General features: G+C 41.4%; 2 protein-coding genes across 2 annotated transcripts; one reads left to right on the forward strand and one right to left on the reverse strand.

The window, feature by feature from the left end:
- The first annotated feature begins 6,809 nt into the window (after positions 1 to 6,809).
- Positions 6,810 to 10,175, forward strand: MED31 (mediator complex subunit 31). Its single transcript, XM_007420887.3, has 4 exons — positions 6,810 to 6,897; positions 7,963 to 8,040; positions 8,522 to 8,618; positions 9,622 to 10,175. The coding sequence occupies exons 1-4, from the start codon at positions 6,888 to 6,890 to the stop codon at positions 9,821 to 9,823; spliced, it is 387 nt and encodes a 128-aa protein (XP_007420949.1). The 5' UTR covers positions 6,810 to 6,887; the 3' UTR covers positions 9,824 to 10,175.
- Positions 10,176 to 11,239: 1,064 nt separating this feature from the next.
- Positions 11,240 to 14,137, reverse strand: TXNDC17 (thioredoxin domain containing 17). Its single transcript, XM_007420888.4, has 4 exons — positions 13,939 to 14,137; positions 13,441 to 13,522; positions 11,996 to 12,071; positions 11,240 to 11,432 (listed from the first exon to the last, which is right to left on the reverse strand). The coding sequence occupies exons 1-4, from the start codon at positions 14,084 to 14,086 to the stop codon at positions 11,364 to 11,366; spliced, it is 375 nt and encodes a 124-aa protein (XP_007420950.1). The 5' UTR covers positions 14,087 to 14,137; the 3' UTR covers positions 11,240 to 11,363.
- Between the last annotated feature and the right edge of the window lie 3 nt (positions 14,138 to 14,140).

Below are 14,140 nucleotides of genomic sequence, written 5' to 3' on the forward strand. Positions count from 1 at the left end.
GAGGTAAATTTCAACTGGTGTAATTTGAAGACTCCTCTGGTAATATTTCCCTCTTCAACTCAATTCCAGGCTGTGCTGAATGACACTGATTCTTTAAAACCATTCTAATCAAGCTTTGGACCTGTTTATGGGAAGGAAACAGATTTAACTCCAATAGAAGAGAATATATGTAGCTCAGGTTTGAACTGTGGAGTCCTTGGTGCTCTCTGAGCTTGGTTGTCTGTCTGCAGACATTTCATTACCCAACTAGGTAACATTATCAGCCCCAGTGACTGTGGGATTCTCTCCCTGTTTATATACAGTAGCTTGCTCTGACTGTGTTGGTGGGGGTGTGGTTTTCTTCTTGTTAGTGCCTTAATTATTTATTTATTTATTTATATTTCTAATCTCAGGAGGAAGTGACTCTGGGCGGTTTACAATAAAACAACAAATAAATATTTATTTATTTATTAAATTTATCCCCGCCCATCTCCCCCTAATGGGGGACTCTGGACGGCTTACAACTCATTAAAACACTAAATAAAAATTCAATTACATAAAACCTATAGAAAACAATTACTAAAAAAAGAAAGCGTCCAGGAGGTCGATGGTTCAGAGCAGCAAATGCCAGGGCTATAAGGGGCTAGCCAACCCCATACCTGACGTTTTCCCTCCCATCCCAGGCCAGATGGCAGAGTCAGGTCTTCAGATCCCTCCGGAAGGCCAGGAGTGAGGGGGCCAATCTCACTTCTGAGGGCAAGATGTTCCAAAGTGCGGGGGCTACCGCAGAGAAGGCCTGCCTTCTGGACCCTGCTAGTCGGAGTTCTTTTGCCAAGAGGGTCCGGAGCATGCCCTCTCTGTGTGATTGGGTGGGACGGGTTGAAATCATGGGGAAGAGGCGGTCCCTCAGGTAACCTGGTCCCATGCCATGTAGGGCTTTAAAGGTGATAACCAACATCTTGAATTGGACCCAGAAGCAAACCCGCACAGAGTGCCCTATTGTAGGGGAGATGGGCGGGAGAGAAATCTAATAAACAAACAAACAAACAAACAAACAAGCAAACTGGTATCCAATGCAGCTTGCGGGGCAACAGTGTTATATGGGTCTTTCTTGGGACTCCAAAAATAGCCTGCGCAACTGCATTCTGAGCCAGCTGTAGCTTCCGGATACTTTTCAAGGGTAGCTGTGATGGACTGGAATGGAGGAAGGGTGGTGAAAACGGTGCTCTCGTCTCCAGAGCAACGCTCTGGAGATAAGCGGAGAAAGCTGGCGCATCCCTAAGCATTCCAGAAGATAGTAGAGAGTTGTGCCTGGGAACTACTGGTCAGTCTAGACTACTGGTCAGAAAATATTCTGTAAATAAGCGCTAGCTAATAAACCTTGCTGATTGAACCTACACGGTCTCCAGGAGTTCCTTGGGCTAGGCCTGACAGTAGCCCCATGTAGAGCGCATTGCAGCAGTATCTATCTGGGAGATAACAAGGGCATGAGTGACCATTTGAAGGGCATCCCGATCCAGGAAAGGGCGTAACTGATACACAAGTTGTGCAAAGGCCCTCCTGGCCACGGCTGCCACCTGTTCTTCAAGCAGGAGTCATGAGTCCAGGAGGACCCCCAAATTACGCACTGGGTCTGTCTGGGGCAGTGCTACCCCATCCAGCACCAAAGATGACAAAGTCCTGGATACAGATGAGCCATTAACCCACAGCTACTCCATCTTACCAGGGTTCAGCTGAAGCCTGTTGTTCCCCATCCAGATCCTTACAGCCTCCAGGCACCATGAAAGGGCAGTCACAACATCACTTACTTCACCTGGGATGGAGATGTATAATTGAGTATCATCAGCATACTGATGATACCTCATCCCATGGTGGCGGATGATCTCACCCAGCGGTTTCATGTAGATGTTGAAAAGGAGCGGAGAGAGAACCGAACCCTGCGGCACCCCACAAAGGAGGGGCCAAGGATGGGACCTCTCGCTCCCTATCACCACCGATTGGGATCAGCCCCGGAGAAAGGAGGCAAACCAGCACAAGACCGTGCCCCCCACCCCCAATTCCCTGAGCCGTCCCAACAGGATACCGTGGTCGACGGTATCGAAAGCCGCTGAGAGATCGAGGAGAGCAAGGATGGTCGCACTTCCACCATCCCGCTCCCGCCAGAGGACATCCATAAGTGCGACCAATGCTGTTTCCATTCCATATCTGGGCCTGAAACCTGACTGGAAGGGGTCCAGATAATCCGTTTCCTCCAGCATCCTTTGGAGTTGTGATGCCACCACTTTCTCAACCACCTTCCCCAAAAAGGGGAGGTGGGAGACTGGATGGAAATTGTCCAGTACGGTAGGATCCAGGAAGGGTTTCTTGAGGAGGGGGTGCACCAACGCCTCTTTAAAGGCAGATGGAAACACTCCCTCCCACAAGGATGTATTAACTATCCCCTGGATCCAACTACATTTCACCTCCCGAGCTGCTTCCACCAGCCAGGAGGGGCACAGGTCCAGATGGCAAATGGTGGCCTTCACAGTCCAGAGGATCCTGTCCACTTCCTTAGGAACAACAGGATCAAACCGTTCCCAGATAACTGGGTAAGAACGATCCCCTGGTATCTCCCCAGACCCTGCTCCACGCTCAGAGTCTAACTTGGAACGAATCTGAGCGATTTTTGTCCTGCAGATGCTCTGAAAATTCCTCCACACGGCTCTGCAAATGAATCACCAGATCCTTCTTACCAAGGAGGGATCTAGTGATCCCAAACAGGGCCCCCAGGCAGCACTCTGCAGATGCAATAAGGGCAGAGAAGTATTGGCGCTTCGCCACCCTTATTGCCACAATGTAGGCCTTGATAGCGGCTCTTACCTGTGTTCGGTTAGATTCAGTCTTTGTCTTCCTCCATCAGCGCTCTAGACCTCTCTTGACCCTCTTCAGAACCCTCAACTCCTCCATAAACCATGGGGAGTGTCAGGGCCTATGTGGCAAGAGAGGTCACATAGGCATGATCCTGTCCAAGGCCCCAGCCGCCTCCCTATTCCAGGCAGCAGCCAAGGCCTCTCCTGGACCATGCAGCAGATCCACGGGAATATCCCCCAGCTCCCTCTGAAACCCCAACAGGTCCATCAGACACCGGGGGTGGGACAATTGCGTTAATATTAATTAATATTAATTAAAATACAATATAAAAATACAGTAAAACCAAAACACATACATAAATAATAATATCTTCCAAGATGCTGGTGATCAATAAGATGTTAACATATGGGAGCACCTTCAAGGTGCTAGCCATCCCCAGGGTTGGTTGCCCCTTTTTTTGCCCCATGCCAGTTGTTAAGGTATTGTTTTCTGCTTGATTGTCTGGTGTTAATCCCTGCTTACCTGGGTGTAGGCTGCTGGAGAGGATGTTCTGATCTTTTTGTTTCCTTTTTACTTTTTATTGTCTCTTTTGAATGGTGTATAAATGTGGTTTATCTCTATGTATCTATTGATGGCTGATTTGTCTGAATGCCTAGTTTCCAGGAATTCCCTAGTGTTTTTGGATTTAGCTTGGTCTAGGATGCTTACAGTTTCCCAGTTGAAACTATGGTTGAATCTGTCCATGTGTTGTGAGATTAAGGAGTTTTCACTGTGTCTTCTGACTGCTAGTTACTGTTCATGGATGCTCTGTGCTAGTCTTCTGCCTGCCTGTCCTACATAGTGGCTGTTACAGTCCATACACTGTATGTTGTAGATGACTCCTGTTTTTTTCTTCTTGGACAACTGGGTCTTTTGGTTTACTTAAGATGTTTTGGAGGGCTTTAGTTAGTGTGCTACAGTGATGCTATGTGGTTGTAATAGTCTGTTGGCTGTTTCTGAGATTTTTTGATGTATGGTAGTGTTATCCTTTTCATAGTTTGTGTTGGTTGTGCTGTAGTGGGTTGAGTGGTCAGGCAGTTTTTGGTAAAGTTGTGTGGGTACCCACTTAGTTGGAAGATGTTGTATAGGCAGTCTGTTTCCTAGCACTGATGATGTATACCATAGTTGGGTAATGAAACATCTGCAAGCAAACAACCAAGCTCAGAGAGCACCAAGGAGTCTACAGATTTAACTGCACAGTGGTTGACATGTGAGAGGCTGGATAGAGAAGGCCAAATCTGTTAGTCATTCTGGACCTTTCAGTAGCTTTTGAGACTATTGACAACAGTATTCTCTTTCTGGATTCTCTGGCTTGGGCTTAGAAGGTATAATACTATGGTGATTCAAACTCTCCTGGAAACATAAGCTCAGAAAAGATGGCACTGCCCCTGAAAGACTGAGCACACAATCTGAGGGATCTTCCTGGACTCTGCCATAACTGGGAAAAATCAGGTAAAAGCAGTGGTAGAAATGCTTTTTATGATCCTATGCTATTAGGTCACCTGCTATCCCATCTTGAGAAGGCAGACATTGCCTATTATTTATACTATTCTAGTGATGTCCAAGCCTAAATACTGTAAGACTGTATTTGCATGACACAGCTGATCCAGGTGGCCGCTGCATGATTTCTAATGACCCAGTAAGTTGAAGAGAGGTCATTTTCTAAGTTCTCCTAGCTGTTGCAAAGGAAATGAGAAGACAATTACTTGACTTCCCAGTTTTTTTCCCTTTAACAGAGAAACAACAACAATAAAAATGCCACACAATACATTCCTAAAGAAGCCCCATTTTCATTCTGCCATTCTAAGATTTAGTCTATCTTTGAAGGATTAACCTCCCAGTAATGTGTTCAGATGCCATGGCTAACCAGAAGTAATTAGCTGTCTAGGTTAGGATCTTCACATGACATGGTAGTCCTCCACCCATGATATACTAGTCAGTTAAACATGTCACATAAACAAATCCTAACACTCTCTAGTGGCCTTCAGTATTAAAGGGAGCCAGGCAATTAGATAATTTGGTATCTGTGATAACTAGGACCCAAAAGTCTATTATTCATCCTCAAGGTGCAAGAACTATTAAAGGTACATGAGCTTCATCTTCCATTGTGCCTAGTTATTGTGCATTTCATTCCCCACATCTATAGTGGAAGAAATTTAGTAGCTATATGTTACAATTCCTGCTTAGGAACTGTATAAACTTTACAGATAAGTATATTTTGGTAGCAGTAGTGCTGTGAAACCCTGTGGCATTATACAGTTGTCTCTAAATCACTATTTAATCAAAGAAGCTTAGGATGTGGGGGTGTTTCTGAGGAAAAAGAGCAAGAGAAAATTTCTCATAGCAAAATGGAAGGCATTCTGTATCTGCCTAGATTATGATTTATGCATGTTCATGTAGATAGTCTCCAGTTGCACAAAAATGACATTTTTATTAATCCAAGACGTTTAAAGTATTTTTTCGGGTGCATCACTCACAATAGTGCTTCCTCTAAAAAACAATATAAAACTATTAAAACAATGATAAAAGATGGTTGATAGAAGTGGAAAGAGAAGGGCCATACCTCTCATCAAAACCTTTTTGTCATATTTACATAAATGTTAAGAAATGTGTAAACACCCCTCAATAAGGAAAGGAAAGGAAAGGAAAGGAAAGGAAAGGAAAGGAAAGGAAAGGAAAGGAAAGGAAAGGACAGAGAATCTGTGGCCCTCCAGCTATATCTGTAAGTCACAAGTTCCCAATCTCTGCATTTTAAAAATGTGGATGCCGGAGTCTGAATTACTGACCAGACTTATATATTGTACAGGATTATAAATGTATTTGCATAACCACAGATTGTTAAATAAATCACAACTGAGTGGAACCATCCAACATGCTAAGCTAAAACTAAACAATCCATATTATGGCTTAGCCTTAGCACAGTGAATGGACTTAATATATCCAAGAAGAACTAAAGAGCCTCTTGATGAGGGTGAAAGAGGAGAGTGCGAAAGCTGGCTTGAAACTCAACATTAAAAAAACTAAGATCATGGCATCTGGACCCATCAATTCCTGGCAAACAGAAGGGGTAGAAATGGAAGCAGTAACAGACTTCATTTATTTGGGCTCCAAGATCACCACAGATGGAAACTGCAGCCATGAAATTAAAAGACGGTTGCTCCTTGGGAGGAAAGCTATGGCAAACCTAGATAGCATATTAAAAAGCGGAGACGTCACCTTGCCGACAAAGATCCGCATAGTCAAAGCTATGGTTTTTCCAGTAGTAATGTATGGCTGTGAGAGCTGGACCATCAAGAAGGCTGAGCGCCAAAGAATTGATGCCTTTGAACTGTGGTGCTGGAGAAGACTCTTACGAGTCCCCTGGACTGCTAGGAGGTCAAACCAGTCAATCTTAAAGGAAATCAACCCTGATTGCTCATTGGAAGGATCGATAATGAAGCTCAAGCTCAGATACTTTGGTCACCTAATGCGAAGAGAGATCTCTTTGGAGAAGACCCTGATGCTGGGAAAGATTGAAGGCAAAAGGAGAAGGGGACGGCAGAGGATGAGATGGTTAGATAGCGTCACTGAAGCAATGAGCATGAAACTGAGCAAACTCAGGGAGGCAGTGAAGGACAGGAAGGCCTGGCGCAATATGGTTCATGGGGTCACGAAGAGTCAGACACGACTTAACGACTGAACAACAACAACGACAGAGGCATTTTATTTTATCATGAGGTTCCCTGGGAATCCTTATGACACGATAGAAATCTCTGTGAAGAGCTAGTGGGAATATTTCTATGAAATGCCTCTTTATTCAGCAAATGTGGGCATCGCTTAAATAAAGAGGAAAAGACTGTTTCTTTAACGTCCTCATGGGGCTAGAGATCGACTTCTGGCATCACTGTTGCCTCGGCAACGGGTCCTGACCGCCTCCGGGAATTTCCCAGAATGCACTGAGACCCGTTTGTAGGGCGCAGCGCCGCCGTCGCCATCTTGGCCAGTAGCGCGGTTGACATCAGAGCGGTATCTCCTCCACCATGGAGGGCGGTGAGTGGACGCGGGTCAGAGGAAATAACAGGGAGGGGAAAAGGGGGCTGTCTTTCCCTTTTTAAGAGCCCTCTAAACTACCTTGTTTGCATAATTAAGTCGTACTTATATTATTGGTGATATTAACTCAAAACCCCCTCCCCTCGTATCAGTTCATCTGTACAGATAATTAAGTAAAACCAGCGCAAAAGCATGGCAGCTTCCTTGCTCCTGATACGGAATAGCCTCTTGTTCGGACGATCGTAAAGGGAAACGAGGCGTGTTTTTGAAGGAGAAGGAATTGGCATTAAAGGCTCAATATTGAGCGCTCCAGCAGTTGGAGGAGCTGGGGGGGAACTCTTACCTTTGTGTCTTCCTGGTTACATGAGAGCAGCCACCCTCGTTCAGGTGTCCACCAGATCTGTGGCTTCACAGCAGCTCATCATCCCCACATGGTGTGGTCAGTGATGTGAATTGTTGTTCCAGGTTGCGAAAGATAACATCAGATATATAAAAAGTTTGCACATAATCTGAAAAGCAGCTTCTTGGCTGTTCACAGACCTGAAAGACATGCCAGGGTCCCTAAAGTGATTGGTACTAGTTCATGCAGAATTAACCCCACTGATCTCAGCAATGCTTTGGAAGTATAGCTTGCAGATTTTCTTGTCGAAAGCCTGTCTTATGTAGAGTATGTAGTCTGAAGTTGTATGAGTGACTCTATACAGTAAATGGTCAAAGGAAAAAAAACAGTATTTTGTTCTCAGCAGGTTACTGTGGAGCTTCCATTAAGATAATTTCTCATGCTGGTCTCCTGGTAGATATCTATTATTCCTTTTGAGTTTTGTTAAACAGTATAATCAACTTCTGAAATATGAGACATTCAGATTGGTTTATATATTAAGTTGTGTAGGATTTAAAAATGCTGGTATCAGAGATACTGAATATTTTTTGAGTGTGGTACAGGTTAAATCTAAAGAATCCTAAATATTTTTTCAGTTCTGTTCTAAGTGGTATAAAAGCTTCCCATCACCAGATAGTTCATGCATGCAGTATATATTCCACACTCCTTTCTCTTTATTGCCTCAGATGATACTGGAAATCGACTTCGTTTCCAACTAGAGCTGGAATTTGTGCAGTGTCTGGCAAACCCGAATTACCTCAATTGTAAGTATCTAAAATCAGGATTTGCTTGCTGACCTCTTCAACCAAGCATCATAAAATGCAGACAGCAAATTACAAGACAAAATGTACAAAATTGAAAACAGTAAAATAATATATAGAAACTAACTAGAAATATATTAATGTGCATCCTAAATAGGCCCAAATTCATAGGTAAAATATTTTAAAATTAATATCAAAGAGGATGGCTAGCTTGAACCTTATTTATTTGTTGGATTTTGCTAAAATCTATAAGGCAGGGTACAAATGGAAGAAAATGCATCAACCCAAATTTTAAAAAATTAATATAAGAACTGTTGAAATCAGAAAGCTGGACCTTTGGTCAGGAACAGCTGTAGTGTTTTGTAGTTGTGTTTTATTGTGTGTCTTCATTGGAGAATAACAATAATTTTATTCTCACAGCAAAGATTGCTGTAAGGTTATACAGAGAAAATCTATTTTAAATTTATTTTTGCATTTCTTTTAGTTCTTGCCCAGAGAGGATACTTCAAAGACAAAGCATTTGTAAATTACTTAAAATACTTGCTCTACTGGAAGGAACCAGAGTATGCCAAATATCTAAAGTAAGAGTTTGCAGTGTTACCTCTTTGTACTAAATATGTCTAGAGTTCATAAAATACATAGCATAAAACTGTATTATTATGAAACAATTGCCAGTCCCCTCTTAACAGGTATCACCAAAATCCCTGGAGAAATGGAGCAGGATGAGAAATGATCACCCCCAGCCTCCTGCAGTTGGGTCGGTAAAAGGAGACCTCACAGATTTTTACAATGCTTATGTGTGTGGAATTCTAGGGATTTGGCCAGGAGCAGTGTCACATGCATGCAATATCCCCAAATTATTGCAGATCCTGGAAGCCTGACCATGGACTTTTTTCTAATATGCAGTACTCATTAATATGCAGGTGAAACCAAACTCTGGCATGTTTCACTCTATCTGCTCACTAGATTTTTTTTGTGAACATATATATGATCTCTCCGTATTTGCCAGAGCATCACAGTAGCTTGATAGGTGGAATTGGAACTGTATTTTTTGTATCCATGCCTGTCACAAAAGTTTAAAAAACAAGGATACATTTTAAGTACACACACACAAAGCATGTGTCCTTTTAGGATTTCTGGCCTAAGACTGGGGAGACACAGATTGAAGTCCACTTTCAGCCATCATGGGGTGACTTTGAGCCAAATTTCTTGGTAATTAGTCTTAAGATAAGAAATCTGGCTTGATGTCTCTTCATTTGTAGAGAGAGAAACAAAATGAATATTTCACAAAAAGGTATATGTGCTGTAATTCAAAATATTCACTTGCTAACCAAAAGCTGGTTTCTGAGTATGGTAGAAGTTTTATGTAACTGCAAAACAGTATTATGTTATAAATAAAGTTAACATGCATGCTTGCTCACTAAATGTACTAGAAAACTGGTAATTTGCTTCAAATTATGTGACTAGAATATTTATCAATTCCTTCCTTCCTACTTATAGAATTCAGTGTTTGTTGTCAGGGTGCTGGTAGCTTAGGAAAGCATTAAAAAAAGTAACTTAAAATATATATTTTCTATTATGAAGGTATCCCCAGTGCCTGCATATGCTAGAACTGCTCCAGTATGAACACTTTCGTAAGGAACTGGTGAATGCCCAGTGTGCAAAATTCATTGATGAGCAACAGATACTCCACTGGCAACACTATTCCCGCAAGCGGATGCGCCTCCAGCAGGCCCTTGCAGAACAGCAGCAGCAACAACAGCAGAACAGCACCTCTGTCAAGTGAGCCATTAGGCACCACAAAGACCCTCCTTGCAAGGGCGGAAGGCACCCTATGGACTTAATCTTGGCACTGTTATCTGAAATGCCTTAGAAAGTGATGCTATTAGTAAAATGTTGCTTGTGGAAATATAGCAGCTTCAGTTTGGAACTTCAGAGTTCCCAGAGACTCAACAAATGATTTCTTCAGATGTAAGAGATCCTTCTTATCCCCTCTGATTTAAAGGTGTAGATGTGTTTCTTGATACTGTATAGCAGAAGAGTATTTTGGAACATTCACTGTGAAAGAAAAGTGGCTAAACATTTGTCTTGTATGCTAGTTTGTGGATGTTAGTAAATATCTCTATTTATTCTAAGTATTCTGGCTTTCTCTTAATCCATAGGAAAGAACCTTGTAATCCTAGATCTAGTGATTTGGGTGTAAAGCATCAGCAATAACTGCAACAGGTGGAGATACAGTTCCCAGCATCACTCTTAGCCATATGGGTTGAGGCTTACTGGACAGCCACCTCTCATGGATAGTTTAAATGATTTTCCTGCACACTGTAGTGGGTTGGACTAGATGATCCTTGTAATCTCTTCCAATTCTGCAGTTAAGGTAGATACGTAGCATATAGTGGAGCGCTTTTAATGCAAATTCCCTTGCATTGCAGATTGATAGGAAACTTCTATACTTTATAGCTGCAGTAGGATTTCTCTGTGTTTGAGTTCAGGATGACTTTGGTGTAATATGCCACTAACAGTTGGCAAATGTTAGAGGAACCCAGTTTCCACTAGACCTGATAATTTGGTGTAATATGCCACTAACAGTTGGCAAATGTTAGAGGAACCCAGTTTCCACTAGACCTGATAATTTAAAGATGGGTATTTTACATCAAAACAGTATTGGTACTCACTTTAATAATTGCATTTTTGTTAATCTGAATGATTTTGCTTCAGTGTTTAAAGCATCACTGATTATGTCTATTAACCAAGCAGCAGTCACTTTCCTACCAACCAGTTTCACCAGCTTTCTAGTCCTCAGAAAATTCTTTTTCTAAGGCGCTTTCTTGATCATCATTTTAAATGTATAGAATGACTATACTTGCTCATCCTTGTCCTCCTATTCCTTAACTTTGGGAGCTCACTAAATATTACAAGAACTATTACAAGAACTATAACATACCATATACATTCAGCTATTCTAGGTGATGAAACTGTATCATCCACTCTTTGAAGGAACTTCAACAGTCTTTATTGCAGTGGGTGTTTGCTTTAAAATGTATAAAATGGCAAATTACTGCAGAAGCCTGAATTCTTCCAAAGAATATTTATTTGCCTTAGACAGTGAAGCTAAGAGAATCCAATTTAACCTTCTGAGTAGATACTCGGTCTCCAGCAAATGGGTTCATACAAACTAGCCACAATTTCAAATGATACACAGTCCAGTTCTACAGTGACTTTATTTAAATCAGTTGGCCTATAGGTTACAAACTTATTCACTTGTAGTTCGACATGATTATGATTTCATTTCAAAGCACTTCCTCCACTGGTAATAGCTTCAATTGTTAGTCCTCTGTAAACAGCATTCGCACAAGATTGGGTTTAAAGCAATCTTCTTCCACCAGCTTCTGAGGCTGAAACAAAAGTCAGGAAACATTATTGCTTTCCAAGTATGATAGAACGTCCAAGTCCTTTGTAGAAGCATTCCTTTCTAAGTACTGTTGTTATATTGCTAAGTAACTTAATAACTACATGGCTTATTTTTTGATAAATAATTTTTTCCCAACTGCATACTTTCCAGTTCTTCTAGAGTTCCCACAATCCCTTTTTGGCCACTGGCTGGACTTTTGGAAGATACTAGAGTATATTTGCTGAATTACTCAGTTATCGTGGCTGACAAATAGTTTTATCTATTAAGACACCAATGGCTTTTGTTCAGAAAGCAGTTCTTTTTTGGACCCTTGTGAAATTTAATTTTGTATGATTTGTATATATAGGATTTTGTATGAATATATATAAGATTAGACCAAGTCTCTTACAAACAGAACTTATTTATAGGTTTACAGTTTTCAGTTGAGAGCAACATATACAGCCAGGCTTAAGAATGGAGAGAAACATTTGGCAATTCTGTTAAGCACTGCAGGCTTTTGACCACATTTTACTCTTTCCAAGCTAATTAGAAAATCTATATACTTACAGTTCCATATTTAAGAAGTGTAGGTACACCAGTTAAGCTAAGATTCTTCTTGAATTCATTATTGGGATTTTTCCAGCTATGGAGAAATTAAAATAATTGTTTTGTAGCTTAAAATATTCTTGAAAGTTGGAAGAAAACCATTTTTGTAATATTCTGTGTGAATAAGTTCACAAAAAAATGATGTTCCCAATGATATCCCATATTTGACAGACTACTGGGAAAGGCAAGCATTAGGTAAAAGTATGCTACACTTGATGTGATTCAGACAGGAAAATTTTTTTTCCCCTAACAATAGACTATTTAAATACAATGTGCTCAACCATAATCTTTTCAAACATTGCTGCATTTCAGAAAAAAAATGAACTTTCTGGTGAGGAAAACATTTTACAAGTTTTTGCCAAGAAATACACAGAACAGCTGCTATGTGTGGATATAAAATGAAAATAAACCGCAGCCAATTGCAGCTCTGTTATAATTTTGCAACCTGTTAGATTTAAACAATTAAAGCACTACAGCTGATCCAGAATGCAGTGGTACAAGAAACTGGGTGTGTTTCAGCATACCCATGTAATAATTCTGCTATGTGATCCTGTGCTTGGTTACAGTGACCTTCCAGGTGCAACTCAAGGTGCTGGTCATGGGCTACAAAGCCCTGCATGACATAGGGCCTGGATATTTTAGGGAGTGCCTTTCTCCAACTGTTTCTGTAAAATCCAAATGCAACAGAGTTGGCATGCTCTAGTCCCATCTTTTAAGCAGTGCTATCTTATAGGACCCAGTAGGTACACCTGCCATTTACAATGTGCTTTTAAGTACTCTTTCTGTTTCTAATCTTTGTGTGCTGTCCAGTGGGTGGGCGGCCCTAGAAATTTAAATTATACTTGGCAGATACAGCCAATTATTTGTTTTATTGTAAGCCTTCTAGAGTCACATAACAGTGAGATGAGCAGCTATATAAATAGAATAAATAATTCGGTTTTAGAGTACAAAATGGTAAAGTTCAGCTGATAAGAGCTGATCTGGCAGAGGAAAGCAAAGATAAGCAGGAAATGACTGCAGAGCAGGATCTGATCTGAATAGCCATTTGTCTCAGGGTGCACTTAAACTAAAGCCAATATTGCTGCAACTGTTACTTAGAAGGAGTTGCTTTATGTTTTTTGCTTATGTTTGAGGGCATTCTGCACATGGAAGGTTATAAACATCTTTACTACATTAAGACTCTCATACAATCTGACAACAGACTAAATCAGTGTTTCTCAACCTTGACAACTTTAAGACAGGTGGACTTCAAATGAGTTCAAGTCCACCTGTCTTAAAGTTGCCAAGGTTGAGAAACACTGGACTAAATGTTACTAACATTTTTATGAACTATGTACAGTGCTTATTGGGTTGGCTGAAACAACGTAACTCTATAATTACCATCTTTCTCAAATAGTCTTACTTACTAGTCTCTGGGTCCTACTTGGCAGTAAATGAATACAGATCCCTCTGGCAAGTTTGGGAGCTCAGCCCGTACAATGGGTTCAGCTAGAATTAAAAGAAAAGGATTAGGTTTCCAATGAGATCTTGCAGCAGAAACACTAATAATAGACTCTATACTGTGATTTTCATCTCCACACCCTTCTCCCCAGCAAAAAAGCCTTGTAGTGCCCGTTTCACTAGAACCTCCATTGAACTGGTTCCCATTCATGCTAGTTCATACCACATAGAGTGATGCCTCTATGTGCACGCACTAATAGACTTCGCATTTTAGATTCCTCAAAAGGGATCAAAGCATCCTTTTAAGGCAGGTCACCTACAACCATTTTACAGAAGAAGTTAGAAAGATTTAAATCTAAGGAAGAACATCTTGGTCAAAACCACCTTGCAGCTTACATTTATCTGAACGTAAGGAAAAGGCGGTGGAGAAAGCCGTACAAATATATGGAGATGAGATGGCTTACCTTTAATACAATCTGGGCACCAACTAACACCGCTGACTGGATCCTTGTCACCGCTAAAATAGACAAACACTTGGCCGCGCTGCTGCTGCTCGCGGGCGACCCGAACGAACTCGGCGTACCCGTGCACAGAAAACTCTTCCCAAACCATGGTGGAATCTCGTGTCTCCCTGGAAGGGCGGAAGTGTGGAAAACCGAAGAGGGA

The sequence above is a fragment of the Python bivittatus genome, unplaced genomic scaffold (assembly GCF_059951505.1).
Source record: "Python bivittatus isolate LINGU-HERP-01145 unplaced genomic scaffold, Pbiv_v1 ctg000690_np1212, whole genome shotgun sequence".
Taxonomy (NCBI): Eukaryota; Metazoa; Chordata; class Lepidosauria; order Squamata; family Pythonidae; genus Python; species Python bivittatus.